At 38.2% G+C, this 23,914-nt stretch overlaps 1 protein-coding gene across 6 annotated transcripts in view; it reads right to left on the minus strand.

The window, feature by feature from the left end:
- The window catches only part of LOC310898403 (uncharacterized protein), a 211,840-nt gene that overhangs the window by 157,645 nt on the left and 30,281 nt on the right, over positions 1–23,914 (minus strand). For all 6 annotated transcript variants that reach the window (XM_083833419.1, XM_083833422.1, XM_083833421.1 and 3 more), the window contains exon 2: positions 4,286–4,368. In XM_083833419.1, the coding sequence (XP_083689545.1) occupies positions 4,286–4,368 (83 nt within the window). The remainder of the gene's footprint in view (positions 1–4,285; positions 4,369–23,914) is intronic.

A 23,914-nucleotide genomic window follows, 5' to 3' on the forward strand; every position in this document is an offset into this window, starting at 1 on the left:
TCAGCGGGTGGTGAGCAATTGCATTGTGCATCACTTGTTTTCTTACACATTATTATTGTTAATACTATTACCATTATCACTATTATTATTATTATTGTTATTATTATTTTCCTGTCTTAATAAACTGTCTTTATCTCAACTCACAGGCTTCACTTTCCCGTTTCTCTCCCCCCATCCCAGAGAGGGAGGGGGGAGGGTGAGCGAACGGCTGTGTGGTGTTTAGCTGCCAGCCGGGTTAAACCACAACAATGCTCTAATATAATTACTCACTTGATAAGATTTATTCATTTTAAGAAAGAAAATGGCTTTAAATACTCTATTAATACAGTAGACTAAGAAAAAAAATCATTAAATAGCATCCTTAAAAAAAATAAAATCTTTTTCAAACGAAAACTGCCCCAGAATCTTTTTCCTGATATTTTATCCATTCTCTGGAGGTTGTCCTTTTATTTCTCTTGAATCTGTACAATACAAATTCTACACAGGAATTTAATAAGTAGGTCTGTCTACAAAAATGCATATGCATGGTCACTACTAGATGAATATATATTCTGTACCATGGAAAATGCACATTCCATGTACTTGCATACAGTTGGATAGATAAGGAACTAGTTGAAACAAGAGTACTAAAAATGGAAATTATTTCTTGAAATCTGACTGGATGACTATATTTAGACTCAAAGACCCACTAAAGGGGGAATCATCTGCCTTACTAAGTAAACTCCTGGAATAAACACTGCATGTACAGTATTAGTCTGTAACCTAGCAAATCGTTGCAATGTAGGACACTGCGTGGATTACAAATGTGCATTAAATTGCATATTGTTACAGAGTTCTTTCCCCCCCTAAGGATGCACTCAACACTTTCCTCCTTCCTGTCTGACAATATGTTGCCATGCTATAAAAGCCCTAATGCCCATTTCAACGATTAGCTGTACATCAGCATTACTACTTCAAATCCACATGTTTCACATCAAGCATTAAATGGGATGAATATTGATCTGCTAAAGAGGATTTATTTATTTCTAGCTCTATCCAAAGATCAACTACTAGCAGCTTTTGGTGGATCTGCTGAGCTCTCACAGCACAAAGCTACTGCATACATGACACCGGACTTGACATTTCAGTTCTGGAAGAAAACCAAACAGTAAATTCACTGCAATAATCCTAGATAAATGAGATGATCACTGGAAAAGCTGAGATAGTTAAGTGGTCTATCAGAAAAGTCCAAAGGATGATATTGAACTGTTGCTACATAGTAACCTCTCTCATGACAACATGGCACAAGATCACCATATCAGATGCCAATATTGTTGCCTTAAAAAAGCAGCATGTCTTCAGATTATCTTGGAACACTTCACAATTATGTTCTGAGCAGAAAACAGTATATTCAATATATGTATAATCAGATACATATGGATATCACAATGTTTACCCACTCATTCTATTTTTGTCCCATTCAGTCAGTAACACTAACAACTGTATAATGTGTTCAAGAAATAGATTTCTTGTAACGTTAGACCTGTCCTTGAAAAATTCTTTTTGGTGTATTTCAGTAGGGATCATTTTCTGCTCTTTGGCACACATAAAGTAGAAAAACATACAAATGAGTTGATGAGGATTGCAAGCAGATTAGAGATGAACTGTAAATTGCTTTGCCTTTTATACTCAAACGGCAAGGGCACAAGAGAATGCTATGTTTTCACTAGCTTTGACAAGGAGTGTTTGAAATGCCAATGTAAGAAGCCATGAAATTTTTGCTGTGTCACTCATACAGGAAACTGAATAAGTCAGTCAAAACATTGCCTCAGTGCTGTGATTTCATCAAGCCATATCATTCCAGTGGCTAATAATATCATTCTAGTCATCTGCTAAATGTTTCATTTTTATTTATCTTATTTCTCCTCACCATTTTTTCATTATGAGAGAGTATTATTTTACAGAACACATGGAAAGAAACAGTGACTTACAATGGGAATATTTGCTACAGCTATGTTTGGCTTCCTATAAGAAGACAGTTCCCCCCCCAAAAAAAAAACAAAAAAAAACCACAAACAAGCAAATGACAACAAACTCTACCACACAGCATGTTATCAAAAATGGATCTGAAAGCTGAAAACCAATGCTTTGCTCTGGTTGCTTGAACTCTGTGAATTTCTAAACATCCTTGCCACAGGTACTAAGTTTAATTAGGTTTTTGTCTGCAGCACTGTGTCTGCTTTGCCAACGATAGAGAACTTTGGGCTGGTTCCAACTGTCAACGGAAGAGAAGCTGTATGTCTTTCAACATTAGCCCTGCATTAGGACAAGCTGAAATCATCACTTTTTTTTATCTTCAATTTTATCTGTCTATAAAATAAATCATACTTCTGAAGACAGTGTTAGTGATTTACATTAAAATGTATTTCGAATGTAGAAGCATGTATTATTTGTAAAATGTCTGAAATAACTCAAAAGAAGTATGAAGAGGTAATCTGAAATATCTTCCGTGTGATCTGTCAGGTTAAATATCTTTAGTGGGGCACCATTGAGGAGCCACCCCAAAGTTTTCTCTTCCAACAAATTGTTTCATTCTTTTGTGAAAAAAAAAAAAAAGAAAAAAGAAGAAAACTAAAAGAAGCAGCAGAACTGTGTGTAAAGAGTGATAGGAGAGTCACTTATATGTTGCCTGAAGCTATCAAGCTATTCGTATCTGGAACACATAAAATGATACTAAATTCATATCCTGAGAAGCAAGAATCATTTTCCTGTCTTTCATATGCTTATAACATGGCTCTCTACAAAGTGCCTTCTAGGAAGGGTGCTTAAATTTGTGATACAATTTGGTAAAAAGTTAATTCAAATAATTAATTCTTTCTGTTATCTCATTACTAAATACATTAAAAATAAATGAATGTAGTATAGGGAAATCTTATATAAAAGGATAATGTCTATAAATGTTTCTGTAGTTTTTCGAGAGTATCTTTGGCAAGGAATCAAAATCAGAAATATTTGCTTAACTCAAGTTTAGGACATAATGCTTTTTACCTAACAATAACTCCTTTCTTCACAAACACTTCATAACACATGTCAGTCTGAAACAGATTGCAATGCTTGTGGTTTAAATATAACAGCAACATTTCAGACATGGTGAAACCCTGTATTCTACCTTTTATCCTCCCCACATCCTTTTGACATCCCTATGGTCATTTCTGCCTCTGCAACTTACTGTATTATTTTATTAAAAAAAAGCCAACAACAAAAAACCCTCTTTCTTCTTCCTGCCCTCCCTCCCTGCCCTTTGCAAAAAATCCCCAAACTATTGAAACACGTTCACTATTTAGTTTTTTTTTTTTGAGTTTAAAATCAACTCCCTCCTCTCCTCCCAGGTTTATTTACTGATCTTTAGAGCACAACTAATCTGAATGCAGAAAATGAAAGGATAAGATGCCATAAAGAAATACTCTGTGTTGGAAGAGAGGCACTGGTCATCACTGGAATAATCATATACAAGGGTATGGCCAAAGGCCAAACGCTGCTGCAGAACTTCCACCAAGTAATATGAGAAAGAATAGCAGTAAGGAATGCATAGCAGTGTAACTTCTTTAAGCAGCAGCATCTCTCAAACATGCTGTATTATTGTCTAAACCACAGTTAGTTTTTCAAGTCATATTTCCACACAACAGAACATTTTATCCCTTATTTCATTCATTCACACATTTCTATTTTGGTACAAAACACCAATTTCCTTAGCACTGTAATACATTTATTAGGAACTTTGTGGGAAAAAAAAAACAACACTCTACTACCCTCCGAAGTCTGCCCACGTACTCAGGTTTTTTTAGGAATGATTGTAAGCCAAACAGTGCTATATGATGTACTCCGTGTAGTACATGCACCATGTGAAACACAGATGAGGGGTTTTTTTTTGAGGTATTGTTTTACAAGTCACAAATTCTAACACGACCTAACAAAACTCCTAGCCGCATAAAAAGATGCAATAAACCTCTCTAACAGTAGCTGATTTGTATGCAACATTGACCATAAGGGTAACTCTTCAGTAAACCTGAATCTCATATATAATGCATAGCAGTTAATAAATCATAGTAAAATCAGGTGGCTTAGAGCCAACAATACCCAACTAGTAATGGAAAGGGGGAAAAGATTTATAGAGAGACAGACTCTGTCTGGATTTTGCTTTTAAGAGGCTCATACAGTGCACTGGGAAGATCTCGCTGTGGTTTCCAAGTGGACATGTGTCATGCTGACTCAATTCATCCGTCCCCCGGCATCACCCCTCACTTACCCTAGGTGATGCCTGTTCTCTCTTTAAAATCTTCCTCTTTGACCTTCCACTGGTTTCTTGTCTATCTGTTCCCAATATGTGTGCTGGAAAGAAGAGAGATCAAGATGAGATTAGAGCACTGTTCCTGAAACTTCACAAAACAGAACATCCCACATTAGATTTCAAAGTTGAAGAGAAACTCATAAAAAGAGCCTCTTGAAACTTGTTTATCAACCCTCAGAAAGTCATGCTACAAAGCGATCAAAATGTCACACATTTCCCTGCTTCAAAATCTGATTTTATAAAAGGAAGAAAACATGCTTCAGTATTTTTGATAGGAAGAACAGGGGTTTGCTTTAAATATCAAGGGCAAAACTCTTCTGTTCTCGTTAGAGACCCAGGAGAGCAGGATATTAAAGAAGACTGCTGCTGCACGGATCTGAGAAAAGATTTTTTTTTTTTTTTTAAAGCCTGTCCATGGTGATCAGAGGCCCTTAGACAAGTGTTATTGCAAGAAAAAGACGGAGACAGAGCACCTCAAAGCCAAACATACAACTTCATCAATTTTATGATGTTGATCACATGTGCATAAAAAAATAGCACGACATACTGAGTCAAGAACCACATTCCAGTTATACTAAATTAGTAGGGCATTTGCTTACTTTTCACAGTTACCTTCTTGTATGTCATTTGCTTTGATGGAAAAACATTTCTCCTTTGGGTCAAATTATATTAAGTTTATGGTTATCATTGCTAGGAGCATTGTGGTTCAAGGTCTGAATTAGGAAAACTACAGGAAAGCTTCTGAATCTAACTAAAACTAAATCCCAGTTCCCTGCCTTAAAATCAAGTTACAAAATGTGTCTATCGATGCCAGGTCTTCTAAATGTCTTTTTATCCTTAAAAATACAGAAGTGTCAAATGAATACTATTCGACAAAAAAAATTTAAAAATCAAAAGCGCATCAGTAGCATCCCCTTCCCCTCTTCTCCAAAATAAAAATGTTTGAGTGTTGAGGTTTTGCTGTTTATGTGGAGGACAGTTCTTTGACTGCTCCGAAACGGGGCGTTTAGCAAATCCTTTCGGGAAGCCCCCTGACGAGAGACCGCTTCTCGCCCACACAGCTCTGCACAGACACTTCCCGTGAGGCAGCCCCTCTTTCACCCGCGGGCTAGGCGGCGTGTAAAACCCCCGTTTTCCCGTCACAAGTCACGGGAAGGAGAGGTTAATTTCACAGAGCCGACAGCCCGCACTGAGGGGCGGCGGGGTCGTAGCCCCGGGTCGGGCACTAGATGGCAGCACCCGCTTGAGGAATGTCGGAAAATGGCGCCGGGCGCGGGCAGGGCCGGGCCGCCGGAGGGGAGCTGGCGGCCGACGCCCCGCTGGGCAAACGCCGGTTCCTCTCACGCGGCCCGGGCTTCCAAAAACTGCCTTTCAACTTCATCTACCTCCGTTTCCGAGGCACAAGGGCCAGGCTGGACGTTTAGGGCGATAGGTCTTGTAACGATGCCCTCAAATATGCGTGGGCGTACACGCATGCTCAAAAAGAAACCCCACAAAACAACAAAACGCAAAACAAGAGTTCCCCCTCAAACAGCGAAAATCAGACAGGACGTAAAATTACTATAAAATCGACAGAAATTATATGAAGTCTACCATTTTGGAGGAAGATAAATATTTAAACATAGCCCATCGACTGTACTAGGAGTGAGTTCAAAGAGATGGTGTAATACATTTTTCAACATTACTTACAACTAAAAATCAGTCTTGATTGCATTTATTTTGATATAATAAGGAAAAACGTGGCTGTTAACCACATAATTCAAGTTCACTTTTTGTATGCATTTTATTTTAGTCCATTTTCTACTTTTGATGATGCAGAGCAACGGTCGCAGGTTTATAGCGCTTTCCACCTCAGCAGTGCTTTAAAGGATGTAAAGTTAACATGGTAAATAACCTGTATGTAAAACCATCCTGTGAGCAAACTGGCAAGCCTCGCAATTTCTGAAATGCTGTGGAGGAAAGGCGCTCTCAGCTGCCTCCCCCCATCCTTCCAGAGGGGTAGCAGGGGCTGGCAGGCGCCTGGCCTGAGCCCTGATCCATCCCCATTACCCCATGACATCTCTCCGAACATGCTTCCCCTTGCCCAACCCGCTGCAAGCAGAAGCTGCTCAGTTTCATCCTTTTGCCCATCCACAAGACGGTTGCACAAACCCTGTCATTTGCAGGTGCATTTCTATCGGAACGAAACGTGCTAAGGTGACCACCCAGAGACCAGCACCCAGACACTGCCACGGCACGGAAAGCATCGCTGGAAGGCGCTGTGACTTCCTGTCTTTCCTACTTCATCAGGTTGGGAACAGTGAGGCCCGAAGGATGTAAAGCACAAAGTATGCTGATGAATGAAAGCACTTCTTACATGCACAACAACTGCCGGGAAATAATCACAAGAAAGATTTATCATGCATCTGTCTGATTATGGTTTTCTAGCAAGAAACATAAACATAGTAACTACACTCTACATTGTCTTTACAAATAGCCAAGAAAGTGTTATTGCAGAATTCATAGTTAGACTTGGTAATATTTTGCAAGAAACAGTCTGCTGGCAGACTCCAAGGATGTACAGTCTGTACAGTGTCTCAGTCTGTGGTTTGACTCTGTAGCTCTTAGCCAGAATATTCCACTGTCAATCAGTCCTAAACAGAAAAAGATACTACTCTGGGTATTAAATAAAACCAAGAACAAATATAAGCCAAGGTTAACTGAATCAGACAGCAAGAAGTAAAAAATCAGGTCAATCATGTAATAAATTATTGGAGAAAGTGTAAATATTAAATATATCCTCTGAACAAGGCACATACAACTGGAACAGAAGAGTGAAAACACTAAATATCTTTTGTTCAAAATTCCAGTAAATATTATTTCGGTGGGCAAGAGGAAAAAAATCAGTTAACATAACCTCCCTTTGCTCTTCTGCCTCAGCTTCCCCTGCGGAAGAGAACTAATGACGATAAGTGGGTACAGCCTATCTGAAATGCATTTAAATGGTGTTTAATCCACATTTATCACTAATGGATGAGACTCACAGAGGAGGTGAGGCCCCTAAAATCAGTGCCATTTCCTTCTAATATTTTTTGAGTCCTCGATACTCCGTTTTTAGACTCTCAAGCAGACACAAAAGATGCAACTTGAAAACAGCAAGTAAAGCTTTTATAATAGCTTCCAGGTAGTAACGGTCTGTAATATGCGTCATTTGAAATACTGGTGCAAACTCAACAAAAAATGATGTAAGATTAAATAAAAAGGGTCATAAGTTTGGGGAGAAGCACTGAACAGTAGCAGTGCAGTATAGCAGCTGCTGCACAGTAACACTACAGAATAGTTTATGGCAGGAAGTGAAGAAAATTCCACAATCCACCTGAAGCTACAGTGGGAATTACGTAGGCAAAGTGTAGTTATTAAAACTGGAATGTAACCAAGACTTCAGGGGCTAGTAACCCTGTTCTTCCAAGAGATAGCAAAAAAACCCCAAGCGTCTTCATTGACCACAAGCTGTAAGACCACAGCTTTACATCTCAATTGGAAGACATGTCTTTTTCCACGATAAATTGTCACAAGGACGTGATCTTTCTGGGATGTGATTTCCTGGCCAGCAATTTCCATTTCCTTCCATAAACTGCAAAAAGGTAGTGATTTTTGAGATTTAAAAAGATATGTATTTTATACACACATATGTATAAAAGAATCCTATTTAAAACTATTGAGCTACGGCCAACATTAAAAATATATGGGCTAGTCTATGAACTATATTTTGACGTTCACAATGTAAATGTATTTACTATTATGTCCATTAAATTGTTTTATGCTAAAATTTTATTTATCATTTCTTGATCAGAAACTGTCTTAATTCTAAAGGCCAAATACTCAGTTCAACAAGGAATTAAAGCACTTGACAGAAATATTAAACTACTCAGATAAAACACCACATGCTCCTTCTATCTATAACACACGTCATACATAAATAGTGAGGTGTATAAACATATACGTTCTGAAAATACACATACATTAGGAACATAAATACTCCCAGAAGTTGAACACATACGTTTATGCAGTGTGTATGTGTCTATAGGACTGTGAGTACAGTATATAAATATGGACATGCTATGTGTGTGTATTACACACTGAAGGTTCCTTAGTATGATATAAAATGAGATGAATGTGTTTCAAGAAAAGCCACATAAAAGAAAGCTACCTAGTTCATCCCAAGACTGAGCAGATAAAAATGAGTACTAATACAATTTATCAGATCTGTTGCAATCACCACATGCTAGTGATTTTTTTTTCTTCTTCTTCTTCCTTCCCTCTCCCCCCACTCAGTTTATTTAAATACCAAACAAAATTCTTGCATCTTGTGGTATTGAAAAATATGCATCTCTTGTGGAGACGAAAAGCAGCTGTAAACCGGTATTGATTGTCGTTATGTCTTGCCACATAAAGAAAACATACCAGAGGCATTTTCATGGTAGGAACACAATTATCTTTAAAATTGGCACGTATCTGGATGTATGATGGTATCAATAAAATTAGGTGACATAGGGACTTCAGCTAGATTTTATCCACAGTTAGACTTGTCAAAGCACCAGAAATTATTTTTCCTTTCTTTAAACGTAGTATGCTGCACAATGAATATCTTTGAAAATAATTCTTTAGAATGCAAAATCAAATATTTGAAAGTTAGAAAACACCATGTTTAGAACCACTAATTGTTTCTACAGCTGATCTCAGATACATGAACTACTATGTAGTTTTATTACATACTATGTAGTTTCTATGTACTTTCATTACACGAAAATATTAATTTTCCCTTCATTCCGTCCTTTGAATGGAAGCACCTCCCATTGCAATTTCTTGTTGGACAAACAGATACATCATTCAAGTATTTAATTTTTTTAACCAAACTGGCATCCTTTTATCCTCAAGGAGTATTTTTAAGATAAATGCTGAGTAAATATATAAATATTGGGATTACTTCACTGTATCCTCCCTCCTCATAAATTTCTTGCCTTATTCATTTGAAGATCATTTGAACAAAAACCCCACCCCGACTAGAGTATCGGGTGTGCACTCAAATTCTGGGTTCTGTGAGCATGGCTACGTGCACTGACTTTGAAAGTTTACTAGCTGCTTAGGATAGCATTACTGTCTACCCTTATGTCCAAACTCTGTTAATGGTTTTTGTTTTGTTTATTTTTCAAGATAATCATTCTTTTGATGCCTGCAGAACAAAGACACAAATAACTAGGGTTCAGTTTCATTCCCCAAATTATTTGTAGTTTAAGTCAGTAGGAAATTTAGCAGGCATTATTTGTAACTATGAATTGGGAATGTAAACATTTACATGACCTTAGTATTCATACCACAATTAACTATAAATTCTGACTCGACTCATGATTATTTATGGTTGTAGCAAAGTCTAAGCATATAGAGGCTTTCATAAGGCTGACCAGAAAACCATCCACAAGCTAAAATTTCTTGAAGCAATACTTGAATATAAAGGGTCTGATTTTAAGGACAGCTATTCCCCAAATAATCTGACATACATAGGAAAATGGGCTCAGACAAAGATTTTTCACACAGGACGTATTTTCAGCTCGGGTCCTAGTTTGTAATTTATTACTTCAGATTGCAAAGCACAGAGTATTATATTCTTTTGTTAGCACTGAGCCTCATATTCCTCGTATTGCTTCATTATTTGTGCTATTCTGTATTTTATTTTTAAATTCTTTGCATCTGCTCTTCCCCCTTCCCCATACCATTCATTCCTGTTTTCTTTACCTTTACCTTTTACATACCTCAAAAGGAGGGTCAGGATGTTTATAGACAGCAAGTACAAGGGTGAGGGGATGAGCCCACACAAGAAGCAACTTGCTGGTTCAGACAGCAAGCAAGCAAGCGGTTAGCTGATTTGGGCTGCTCATCACAGAGTGGAGCCCTGGACAAGATGACAGCAACAGTCTGCTTGAAAGCAGGTTGGGACCATTACTGGTAATTATAGTTAATCAGCAGCAATTGTCTTGACCAAGATACAGATCAACATTGAGCACTAACCTAACAGGACCTAATGAGTGTAATGGAGGATGAAGAAAGCCTGATTAAACTCGCAAGGCGCTGGATGACCCGAGCAGATGATGCATTGTAATCCCCAGCCCCTCTCTCTCCCCTGCTGCCTGCAGCCATCGCTGCCCAGCGCGGCTGGCAGCAGCCCCCAGGGTAAGCCCCAACCGCACGGCTGCGTTGCAACGCAGGCTGTATTGCAATATGCCTTCAGAAGTGGTTAGCAGGTCAGAAACATGAGAAATTGAATTAAACCTGGCACTTGGATGTGCGAGTAGGTATGGTTCTATGCATTTTTCTAAAGCAACCACAACCTCCGACTGGTTTAATGATATATAGCAGTTGTCCATAAAACTAATCAATAGTGTTTAGCTATTTAAGGCTATAAATTCCTAGAGCATTATTATTTTTGTAAACGTGCAGAAGTACTGAATAACTAAGCATTTAAACATAATTGGAAAATGGTTTGTGCTTTTCTCTATCCTTATTGCTATTGCTCATTCCATTACAGCATGTAAATTGATCAGAACTATTTTTCCCCCGTGAAACTTGTGTGAGAAAAAGCAATCTTAATCCTTAAGATGACGTGTTAAATACTATGGCGTTCTCATAAACTACAGACTTAAAATACCTGTCTTTTTTGCAGGTAAATAATTCTATGTAAATTTTTTATCTGAAATACTTGATTCAAAAACAAAACAAAACAAAAAAAAACCCTGAGGAATGTATTAAAGAAACGTCTGTTTTGTCCCTTTTATAAATATATAGATGGAATAACTGCAAATTAAAATAAATTTAAAGAGAAACAGTTTCTCAAACAACTTACTATGAGTATTAACAGCCTCACAGGAAAAACATGCTATAATTTTATCCACTGACTGTTCTGAGTCAAGAAAGTGAATGCATAAAAAAGTTCTCTAGACTTTCACAAAATGTAAAAACAAATGTGTACACGGCCCTGTCAATACCCCTTGTACTTGAAAGAAATTGGCCAAAAGTTGTAGAAAACTTTTTCCCCCCCCATCATCCACAGCACTGTGTGAGCAGGGGCTTCTGGTTTGACAAACTATCAAAACATTTAACAGCCACCCAGCCTATGTTTTGTAGGATAATTACACCTGTTTCTCAGTCTAACCCTATTCTCAGATATGCTTCACGTTGCGTATATTCCATACAGGAATTCTGTAGCCAGCTATATGAGCAGGTCCTAATCCAGAAGAGGGTCTCTGCCAACTTTCACTGGTTGGAGATTTTTGTCCAATATTAATACCACTACTATGGGTTTACTGAACTTCTAAACTTACGCGAACCCAAATGATGTCATAATCACTGACATGAACACTGTTACCGGTTCTGCACTAAATTTATGGCCTGGTGCAGCCCAGCCTTTCCCTCCCGTCTCCTACTTGGTCACCGATTTCCTATTTCTTATCTAGATCCTGCCTGATCTCCTGCCGGGATACCTAGCTCTGCTTAACTGCTTGCTCTAGTAAGGCGGGCAAGGGAGTTACGGAGACAGCATGTGCTCCCTCTCTCCTGTCCTCTACCCCAGCAAAATGCCAGGACAAAGTAAGGGGTACGTTCATGGTGGTCATGGTTTTCAATGTGAGGATTGTGTTGTGCCGGCAGGTCTCAAAGAGCTGGGGAAACAGGAGAAAGGAAGTAAAAATGAGATGAAGTACTACTTGACCAGAGCCCATCCTGCAGTTACTCTCATGTTATTAGCTCTATTTTATAAATTGGAAATCCTGTGGAAGTATCACTCTGTCTTCTGAGTAACACAAGCCGAGTGCAATGTCCCAACATCACATTGCACCGAAGCTTTGACTGCAAACCTACTCTGCCAAGAAGTTCTTCCCATTAAAGCAGGAGGACTGATGACAAGAACAAGAAACAACATTACATAAAAGACTACAACCTCCCTCCTCCACATGACACTGAAGCCAAATATGTTCATTTATCCAAGTGCTTTAGGAGAACCAGGGTCATGATGCATTTTTGATGCATTATACTGGCTTATGCACCGAGAGGGCACATCACAACTGCTATTCACAGAGGGCACTGTGTTCCTTTTGGTCTTTTTTTTTTTTTTTTTTTTGAATGGCACTGGAGAGAAAAAAAAAACACAAACACACAACACTCAAACCCCCCAAACCAACCAGGTACAAGCACTCAGATTTTTCCTGGTTGTATACCAGGTTGAAATCAGTGAAGGGCAAGGAAAAGCAGCTTCAGGAGGCAAGGAGTTTGTCATGAGACAGCTGAAAGGCTTGATTTCAATAGCAGTGCAGGCCAGCTGTACACCTAGCCTATGCTTGCCTTTTGTACAGATTGGATGAAAGGCCCTTGAGACTGGGCTATCTTTAGGCCAAGTTCAGAACAACAAGAATATTCTTTTAAGATCTGGAGTGAAAGGAGAACAGTAAGTTGAAGTTCATTTTTTCACCCAAGAAATCTCTTTCTCCAAGAAATATGAGACAGAAAAACCTAGTGGCTGCTAACCAGAGCATCCCAACTCTAAAAAATACACATTTCAAGGACCTGGAACCGCTGTAGGAAGATAGAGATGTCAGATTACTTGAGCAGGTTGTAGAGCATCTAAAATTATCCACAGTTAAGATTATTGTGAAGTGGTCCAAATCCCCCACTCCTATAAGAGGTGTTGGTAAAGTGTTTTAGGGGTATCTTGAAAAACCTATGAAAATAAGGTGTCCCATAGTCATTAGCTTTATCACAAACAAAAGAGGAAACGATCTTTGAAACACCATTTTTTTTTTTTTTGGTAAAAACAAGCAGAGTAACTTAAGTGTGCCTGCATCCAGACCAAAAGTTCATGCTCAAGTAGAGGATTTATTCTAGAAATGTATTTCACCTTAAATTTGAAGAAAAATAGGTGGTGAATCCTCTCCCTTATAGTTGCTGAGTTGTTTTTTCCCCAGTTGATTATCCTCACTCAAACATTTGTACTTCATTTTTAACTAGAAGGACATTGTTTCTTGTCATGCTTCTCTACTAGATTGAAAAGCCCTTTACTATCCAGCCCTCTTCTCCCCATAAAGACATTTAGACCTTGTAATTCAATAACATCTGTGTTCCTTTTGATAAACTAGAGCTCCTTAATTCCCTCACTGCAGCACATTTTCTCCCTTTGTCCTTAATTCATTTTTGTGTCCTCTTTGCCCTCTCCAATTTTTCAACACCGTTTTAAATGCACCAACACCAGGACAGACTAGACCACACCAGCATCACTTGAATAGCATTTATACTCTGTTAATTTCTTAACCATAAATAAAGATGCCTTAGCCCTTGCATGAGATCTTTTACACAAAATTTAAGCATTATAAGAGTACGAGACATGTAGCTTTCACACAAGAATTTTTTTAATTAAGACAATCCATTGCCAATGAGTCTGAATTGAGCTAACGTGTGCCATTAGTCATGCTTAATAACTTTTTTTTTTTTTTTTAAGATACAAGATACCACATAAAGCAGGGAATAAAATCTAAGCTCTTATAGGTTCAGTGTAAGACCTTATTCTCAGGCATTGTCAGCATGGGAGTAGTATCAGTCACATTTTCTATTAAATGTTCAAACAGCTTTCACATCTTTTTCATCGTGTATTTAATTATTCGCAACATCACCTTGATTGAAATTGTACTAGCACAAGATTATTTCAGTACAATTACCCCTTACTTGTATCATGGGAAGGAATATAAATGTTCACAGGACTGAATTATAGCTTACAGACACCAGTTTAACTGGACACAACTGCTTATGTGAATTGTTGGAAACAGAAGAGGCCCCTCACTAGGGCCCTATATGCATATATAATATAGAATTGAAGAGGTGCCTTATTTGAGCCTTTGCTTTCTTCTAATGTATCAGATATAGGCTAAAGTGAGAGTAGGACACACTCATAGATCTTACTTCAGTAGCTGAGTAAATTCATAAATCTTATTTACTTAAGTGCAGCTTATTCCCAGTTTAGGTTTTCAGTTTTTGCTCATTTCTTTGAGGCAGAGAGGGAAGAGATGGTGTCTTTTCTGTTTACAAAATATGCATATCTGCAACATCAGGGCCTCTTTTTATCCAGTTTCTACTAGAATTACATGTCCTCTGAAAGATCTAGAGGTTCTCAATTTTGCTTAAAGAAAGGGGTTAAAGGAGCTACAATCAGAATATTTGGTCCTATATAAACACTTTCCAACGTGAAAAGATAACAGTATTTGTCAGAGTTGCTTGAATAATACATATAACTTTGTGAACGAGACTCTTGCAGTTTTAGAGAATTCTACAAAAAAAAAAAAAGAGACCCAGTCTTATGGTGAAAGTAACAAAAGGAAAAGCCAAAGATGTAACCACAGAAACATCCCCGACTTCAAGTTTCCAAGAGAAACAGGATAAAAACACGCGCACTTACAGGTTGGTGAATGAGAAGTGCACCTGCTTTAGTCATACTTTTGGTTTATGAGTTATGAGACCAAAAGAATGCAAATACCTACTGAATATCTTTTTCCTTCAGATTTTCCTTTTAAATCAATATCTTAGAATCAGACTTTTTTTTTTTTTTTTTTTGATATTCAACAAAGTCTGTAGGTGCTGCTTACATAAATAATGGCGATAATGGCGTAACGGTCCTCAACTCATTGCATCAGGAAATGATGAAATCAGTTGGCTTTTAACCTTGACAATAAATCATTATTATTAAATATTCATAGGACTATTTTCAAATTTCTTTCTTTTTTTTTTGTCCTTCCACACTGTTTTATTTCACAAAATGAATAACTGATATGCTCCATATTTAGCACAGCTGAGATGCTCCAGGTCAATGGCGATGAAGGCTTCCAAAGGGAAAAGATGAGTTCCAAAGAGCAGGATGGATATCCTTAATTTTGACTACAGGTTAACCTCAAGCATGAACTTCCATTCAGATTCAATAAGACTCCAAGTCTTGGCCAATCATCTTTTAGCCCAAAGATTTATGTAGAAGCCACGCTTCAGATACCTTCCCTGTCAGACCTCAGTTACTTTGTGCTTCATGGAGGAACCAAAAATACCGTGCTGGTCACCTCTTCCCTGAAAAAATACAGGGGAAGTCATACAATAAGTCCAGAATTTCTCCTAATCTGACACGAGAAATCATACATGAAGGAGGGAAAAAAAAAAAAAGCAACCTACTCTTGGAAACCTCTTCCTACCTACCATGAATAAAAACAGACTGTTTCTTTTATTATCTGGCATTACCACAAAGGTGCAAAGCTTGGTGCAGCTGGAAATACAGAGCGTAAATTACAGACTGAAGAATGGAAGTAACATCATCTTCTCCTTTACACTCAGACATTAACGCCTTGCCAGTCAGGCAAAAAGCGTGCCCTGCCGCAAGAGTTAAACTTACAGATTCAATCGCGTATGGAATTTGAAAGAAAAAGTTAACATCACCTCATTTATTTTCCCAGGAGGCCAAATGTTGCAATTTTCAAGTGCACACTTTTAACTTTAAGAAGATTTGTTCAGTTCCCCTCCTGGAGGATGCTGTAGTCTAAATGTTTGTAGAGGAGGCATAATATTTCAAGTTCTTTACCTCTGCCCGCGTTTCTTATTTGAAAGTAGACAATTCTTAATGCACCCAAGAGCACCTCCTCATTATAACCTTTCCACTGCTGCAAAGCAGGCTGATACACACAGACTGAATTGGAAGAAATTTGCTTCTCTGACCTGCCCCAGAATAAAAAGGCTAGGTACATCTGCGTACTGAGGGTCACTTCACACCAGTGCTGACACACATGCTAGGACTGGGAGTGGTATATAGTCTTTTCTCCCTGTCAGACTATTTGTCCCAGCGAAAACAGCAGGTGAATAAGGGACCATGGTCTGACCCTGCACCGGGTCCTGCAAGAGCCAGGAGGATGCAAATCACCCTGGCCTGGCCAGGTAAGCCTGGTGCTATTTTGCAGATGCACCCCTCAGCTCAAATCTGCATCATGTGGAGGAAATGCAAGAAATTAAGGATTTCCTACCACAGCTATTGCCAGAAGGAACACATCACACGGATGGTAAGAAAAGCCCTTTGAAGATGTATTTTGCTGTAATTTCACCAGCACATTAATTATCCCTAAATTACCCTGAAAAACAATTTACTTTCAATTTAAGTGGAAGTTACTGTTAAAGTGGTTATGGGCAGGGAGAGTGCTGGAAGGTTGCTATTGGTTCTTCAAAGGCACTTGTACAGGAACTGCTAAAGTCTCCTTTCTTCCTTTGGTGTAGAAAGTGCCAGAAAAGCGGAGCCGCAACAATGAACACACCGTTTGAAAGTAACCCGCATACGTACAAGTATTTTGTCTTAAACTACAGTGAATGTAATTCATCTTAAACAAGGTAAATATATATGGTGCATGGAAACAGTCATCACATTCAATGCATAAGAAACAGTCATCTTATTCAGCTTGTAAGTTTTACAGTGATTATGAATTCCAGTTTAGCTTGGAAAAAATATTAGTCAGGTCATTTACTTCATGTTTATAAAAATATTTTATTATTCCAATGTTGCAGAATTCTCACTGGTATTAGCTATACAGAGATATAGATTAAGTAGGATATATTAATTTTGGTTTTAAGCAAACAATTTTGGTTACTACTTTTCTTTCGTAAATGGAAACCACCTGTTGGATTTTTTTTTTAAATTTTTTTCCAGGTGCTGGAAAAATGTCTCTTAATAGTTGCCTTTTCTTTACATTTCAGTTAAAGAAAAGCTGATGCACTTTATTTATGGTTAAACAATAGCAGTGTTCCCCAAAGGCAATTTTATGGATACATTTTCATTTTAGAAGTTTCCCAAAGAGTCAATTGTCTAATACCCTACTAATTCAGAAATAACACCTCTAATCCCTAAAAAGGGAGAGGGCTGAATCTTCTTTTGTTTTACTTGCACTTTCCTCACCAATTACGAAAGCAAACCTGCTGCCTCAGAGATTTTGGATTGCCATCCACCAGCACGGTGATGCCTGGTGATTATTATCTGCCACAGCCAGCCTTGAATTCTTACTGGACACACAAAAAATGTTCATGTTATTGTGCCACCCACCCTGTCTCCCCATGCCATAAAATCACTCTATGTTCTCTCTAACCTACTTTGGGATGATCTGCAGTATGCCATGCAGGTTTTAGCCCAGTATGTGGGCTGCACATATATCATTTTTCAGCTGCTTTAGTCGGTTCATATAGAGGCAGACCAGGTCCAGTTGCCAACATTCACATCTGAAATGAAGAATATTCTTGGTCTTGCTCTACTTGTTTGTTCTGTCTGGTACATTTTCCCTGAGAGCGCTGTTACAACTACCTTTTACAGGGTCCTTTCTCAGCAAAGTTTCCGTTGATATATTATTATTATATGGCTATTTATATACACTCAACTGTGTTATTTCCATTTTATTGCAAGGACATAAAAGCTGGAAATCTACCAGAAGTACAGAAAGGAGCCTAAGATCCTTTGAAAGTAAATGCCTTAGGGAAATACCAGGTATTAAATGAAGTTGATTTATAGCTGTTGCCAAAATTTGTCAAAGCTTAAGAACTCTTTAAATCCAAAGCTATTGAGAAGAGAAGGTAGAAATACTTTGGTTAGCTATACCAGCCATATCACTGTTAGATATACTGAACAGTCATTGCCAGCACACATGCTGGACTGAATAATGCATAAAATTGGCCCAGCCAAAATGCCTTCCCCTGCCCCAGCCCTGAACAGCTCTTACAGAGGCAGAGCTAATGAAAATAGAAACATGGAGGTTGCACGAACAGAAAGGACTGTAGTAGAGCATAAAATAAGATCTGTTGGTCTAGGAAGGGTTCAGATTTATAATAGAGTTTGTAATATCAAAATCAACAGCAGCATTGGACAAGAAGGAAGGAGAACACACAGAAGTAGTTTGCCTTTCCTGAATTGCTTGTCACATTTCTTCCTATGATTTGTCTCCATATGTCCCCTAGGGCATATATGTCCAAGTTACCACGATGCAACAGAAGCTGTGTAACAAGCCACATACCACCTCTTTATTTTGCAATAGAGGTGGACAACGTGGTTTAGCTTTAACAAATTCGTCTGATCTTGCAGTCACAGCAGGGTTACAGCAACTGGACAGGGCTGCCTGCAGTAGTGCAGCTGAGGCGTTAGAAGACATGAAGCCATCATAACTGAATTGTGCCCCCCAACCTGCACTTCAGTTATTTAGAAAATATAAAATAGATTTGCTATTAATCTCAATCTCTTCACCTGTTGTTTTTAAGCCTTCTTCCTCAGCCATTTCTCTGGATCTTATTCCTTGTAGTCATTATTACCTTCCTTTCTCCTCGGCCAGCTCCTCCTTCACTTATACTGTTTGGAGGCTGGCTTCCACAGACACATCCCTTGAAGATTTCAGTTGCTCATTTAAGGTCAGGAGTGAACTCTTGCTCCTGTTAAATATTTCATTCACTGGTAGGCATTGATGTTCTGTCCTTCTCAAAGCACTCTCTACATCTCTCAAGCCTCTGGGCAATAATTTAATGCACAAAAATTAAGAAAAACAAATGATAGTGATCTGCATCACATAGGCAGAATTAATAAGACAGTCTAATGACTTCAAGTTGGAGGCAATCTCAACACTTAAGTTCTTAGAATAAGAGTTTTCTCACAGGTTAGAAGACTAATAGTGTTTGGGGAAATTGTCTGTCTTTTCAGAGATCATGGTTTAGCTTCCATTCTGCATTATGCAGAGCTCAAATTCATGTTACACGCTGTATGTCTGGGACAGAGTCAACAGTAGACTTGGGACTTGCTGGTAATTGAAAACAGGTTCTGAAGCAATAATTATCACACAGTAAAACTACAGTGCTCCACATGCTGCACAGAGCCAGACAGTAACCCTAGCCATTTTCTTTTCATCTAAGAGAGGAGAACGGTGCTCTTGATTTTTTCTATTTTATTTTTGGCAGCCAAGCAGTAAATGCACTGTGAACTTCATTTTCAAATTGTGATGATATCTCCTGGATTTACTAATCATCGGATATCGATTTTGCACTAAAACAAGATGCATGATTGCAAGTTCCAAGACAGTAGGTTAGAAGACTATTATGCATCATGCAACTGTAAGCTAGCTAAAGAGCTTCTGTCTACTTTGGCCCAGTGTCAAGTTTTCAGACGTGTGAGTCACTGTTTCTGAGAAAGATATTTCAGTCTGAATTGTATACCTGAGTTTTGCAACACATCTCGGCAAGCTCCTCAGAGCAGTTCAAGTTCCCATCCAAATTCACTAATACGTTTTTATTTAAACTCTTCTGAGGATCTCTTTTAAACATAGCTCATATCTGGACCTTAAAACAAGAGAAACAAATAACCACAATTACTTTCCTGGATTTCAGAGAACTGTTGCTGACATTATTTGGTAAGACGTTTAGGTAAGGCATAGCTCTCATCACAAGAACCAAGTCAAGACACCCTCTAAAGATTGTTTCCCCTTCCAGTACACAAGTACTATTTAGGGAAGATAACCCAAGTGTTACCACAGCAGATGTCCTGAGATTGGGTTACTAATCTTAACCCTACCAGAGATTTTCTCTTTCACCTTCAGCAACTCACAGAAAACAGACCTATGTCCTCACCTCTAACAGAAATAATGCAGGACTCCAGGGCATTGCCTCTGTGTATTTCCAGTTTTAATCGCTCATCTATGCAGTAGAAGATGTCCCTTTCCCTATCAGCTCAGCAGACTTCCCTGAATGTTTGCCCTTCCTTTTTATTGCTGCTACTAGTCAGTATTTCGAAAACCAAACAAGGCCACCGTTAACCCCTTATAATGTTATTGCCACCCATGGCTGGCACAGACAGATGGAAATGAGAAAACTGTTGCACAGATGATACAAAAAGACTGAACTCCCTTTCAAATAGCTGCCTTGGCTTTGCAGGGTGAACAGGATTAAAAGGTAGTAAGAATTGATTTTCTCACAGAAGTCAGATATAGCTATTTATGTGGCGATCAAGTTTCTGGAGCAAGAGAACATAATTTGCAGAATGGCTTGATTTTTCAGGCCAGAACTGCACCTGATATATGTCTGTGCCTTTTCTGTCTTTGTCTAGCAAACAGGGTGGCAGCTGAAAGTTGGAGGCTTGATGCATGAGACACTTTCACAGGGAACTGTTAAAGTGATCTTTTAGTATGTGAATTGAACTTTACAGTACAATAATGCACATTTCAGTGTATGTGTGGGGTTTTTTTTTTTAAACACATTCGTTACCTTAAGGCTCTTAAAACAAAAAATGTAAACTTAATTTCATGTTACTGCAATTTATGAAAGTTAGCACCTGACAACCAAAGTTTTTCCCTACATATTAGCATCATACAAACAGCTGCATTGAAGGCATTTAAAATAAGCTACTAAACATGGCTAAAAAACTGTGTTAATAAAGACGCAGTATGTTATATTAATAGGTTTTGAACTTCATAAAACACCTCAGTGTCTATTCTGAATTGTAGGTATCTTTAAAGCCCTCTTTTAGAAGATGTTCTGCTCTTCATGAAACATTTTTTTTCTCCAGCCTTCCATCACAGCCTATACCTCTCTTTGCTTCTTAGTTACAAGTCCTTAGTTTTGCTGGAATGAAGTTAAAGGAAAAATGAGCAAAACTAGAACCTCTTGTAAACTTGCTTTCACTAACTGTTCTGGATTTTGTAATCGTTAGAGTTAAATGTGTTCACTCTCTCAGCTCTCACTAGTTTTGTTTAGTCAGTCATTTTTGCAGCCAAACAATTGTCAGTAGTTTCTGTGGCAGAGACCTACAGACTAGAGAGTTCAACAGAAAACACAAAAAAGCAGTTTCAGACTTTAAAGATGGCCCAGGTGCTTTGCATGATTTTACCTATTCTTAAAAGTTTGAAAAAAATTTCATTTGTGTTTTTTTCTTCCCACAGAAAGGAAAAGAAATGTTGGGACTAAAGTGATTTGGGGGACAGAAAAAGCTTTAAATAAAGTCTATTGTCTAAAAAAATCCACGCTCGTGGCTGCAAAAAAACCTCTAAGAACAGCTGATTTTAATGAAACACTAATGGATAAAAGTCTCACAGGAATGCCTCTTTTTCATCTTTATGGTAGCTATGCAATTTCAGTAAGACTGAACAAACACCTGTTTCCACAAATTACGCTACAGAAAGTAGTGGAAATATTAACATTTTTTTCAGTGCCTTGGAAATTAGGGAAACAGGACTCCAACATACAAAAAAGGTGCAGTTTAGCACAAAATAAACACATACTACTGAAATGCATTCACTGAGAAATCAGCTCACAGTTCAAGCAGGAGCTTCACTTTAACTTGGATGCATTCAAGGGATGCTCATCTAAACAAGGTTTTACGTTTTGCTGCTTCATTAACATAGTGCTGTGTGTCCTCCTATAAAGCAGTGGTGTTTATGGGACAATCAGTCAATGAAATGGAGATTATTATAACTTCCACTTAGTTCCCCGTAAAGAGCATCTTTTTTTTTTTCTTTTTTCCTGCACAAATTAGTGTTACAAAAGCAGACAGAGCAAGTGTAACGCTTCAAGTTTCAAATGTATCAGTACTTTTAAGGGATAATCAAATGCTATTGAAAGAACTGTCATAGGTTTATTTTTTCCTTCTGCTGTCAGTATAGAGTTTTAAGTAAGGATAGCTTTGATTATGCTTTATTAACCACTTCTTTCATTACAAAATTAAGAAAACTGATAACATGGATTCAAATGATAGCTCTTCCACAGAGATTTTATATGCTCCTGGGCTAATCGCAACCTTTCCGTATCCTAGTTCCCATCTTATAAAATAAGAATAAAAAATATTTCATTATCCAAAGCTTCATACATTTTATGTACTTACATTAGAAGTTCTGTGAGAAAGACTCTGTATTTGTTTAGTGCCTGGCACAATGGGGCCCAGATAAGCTACCGGGGACTCCAGCTATCACCTTCATACAAGTATGTTTATGCATATAGAAATTCCTAAAGGCTCTGTCAACTTACAATTCCTAGAATACTGCCTTAAACCACAAGCTCTGGGTAAGTTATAGTTCCCTTTTGACAGTCTCAAATCCTTGCGATATGCATTATTCAGGCTAGCACCATTTCTGATGTGCCCGGTTCTCTTGGGAACCACCTCTGAATGTCATATTTACAGACTTGCACTAAAGTATATTGAAATAGGTATCAAGCCTGGGGAGCTAAATGCTGCAGTGGGTTAATGCATTAACCTTTCACATCTGGAGACCTGAGGTGAAACTGTGGTTCTGTTGAAGTCCATGGCAAACTCTCATTGATGTCAGCAGGGTCAGAAACTGATGGAGGTGAGGGTAAGCATTGCCCCAGCCACAAGTAAAACCATTCTGCAGCACCAGCTATGCCCCATTGAGTGTCCACCTACTTTGTGCTGAGCTACCAGAGGGCCTGTGACACCGCAGTGGTTTAGGCTTGGCAAAACCTTCCCAAGAGCTGGAAGAGCAGAGAGCTTACCCGTGAGACCCCAGGAACTGCAGAAGTGCTTGGAGAAGCTGCTTGCTGGCTCTTATCAATATTTTCAGGCTTTAAGCTCTTCCCTTTGCACAACCACCATCCCATATCCCTTCCAACACACCCAAATGTGTGGTGAATGTCTGAAGTAGTAAACATTTTCACTAGAGAGCAAAGAAACATATTCAGTACTTTCATTACCATGGAGGTGTTTGATCAAGGACTGTAATACAAATTTAACATTAACATCAAAATTTTAAAGTGGAGTACCTTTAGCTTAGAAAATACTGTGCCATGTCTGACCCTAAAGCTCAAAATAATCTCCAAAGTGTTAGAAAAACTACCAAAGATTTTTTGTATTTACAAGTAAAATCATGACACCAAAAGAACCTGTATCAAGAGTAATGTGTTTTCCCTCTGTGGCCATTTAGTATGATTTCGCTACCAATCTTTGAGAAAGACCTATTTCAAGAAAACGTACTTTAAGAAATATAGAGACTCAGGACATCACTTTCAGGAGAAAGTAATCCCTCCAATACCTTTCCTGACACTATACATATTCATTGACCCAGACAATTTCTTCCTTGTACATGGATAAGGTTAAGTCCAGCATGGTGTGAAGTGATCCCTGTTCTCTATAAAATTTAGGAGGAAAACTTATCTAGATTAAGATTCTCCAAATAACATCCCAGAACTCAAAAGAAATTACTACAAATAAGATTTTTCTATATTTTAACAATGAAATCAGTTTTGCAACACATTTTGCTGAATACTACTTTGAACTGCTGCTAACAATAGCCATTATTGAAAATTGCTTTCTCTTTCATACTCACAGTTAGTATTAAATACCTGGCAGTTTAAGGTGACAGCAAACAGACATATATCACTGGGTCATTTTTCTTTGTTATAAAGGACTCTGTTAGTGTATGTTCCCTAACCATCAATATGCCAAAGGCTTTGACGAAGGCTATTTGACGTGTACTAGACATGAATCATTCTGCTTGTAACTCTTCTGTCAAGCATCAATGAGGG

Source organism: Anser anser (assembly GCF_964211835.1).
Source record: "Anser anser genome assembly, chromosome: 4".
NCBI classification, from domain to species: domain Eukaryota; kingdom Metazoa; phylum Chordata; class Aves; order Anseriformes; family Anatidae; genus Anser; species Anser anser.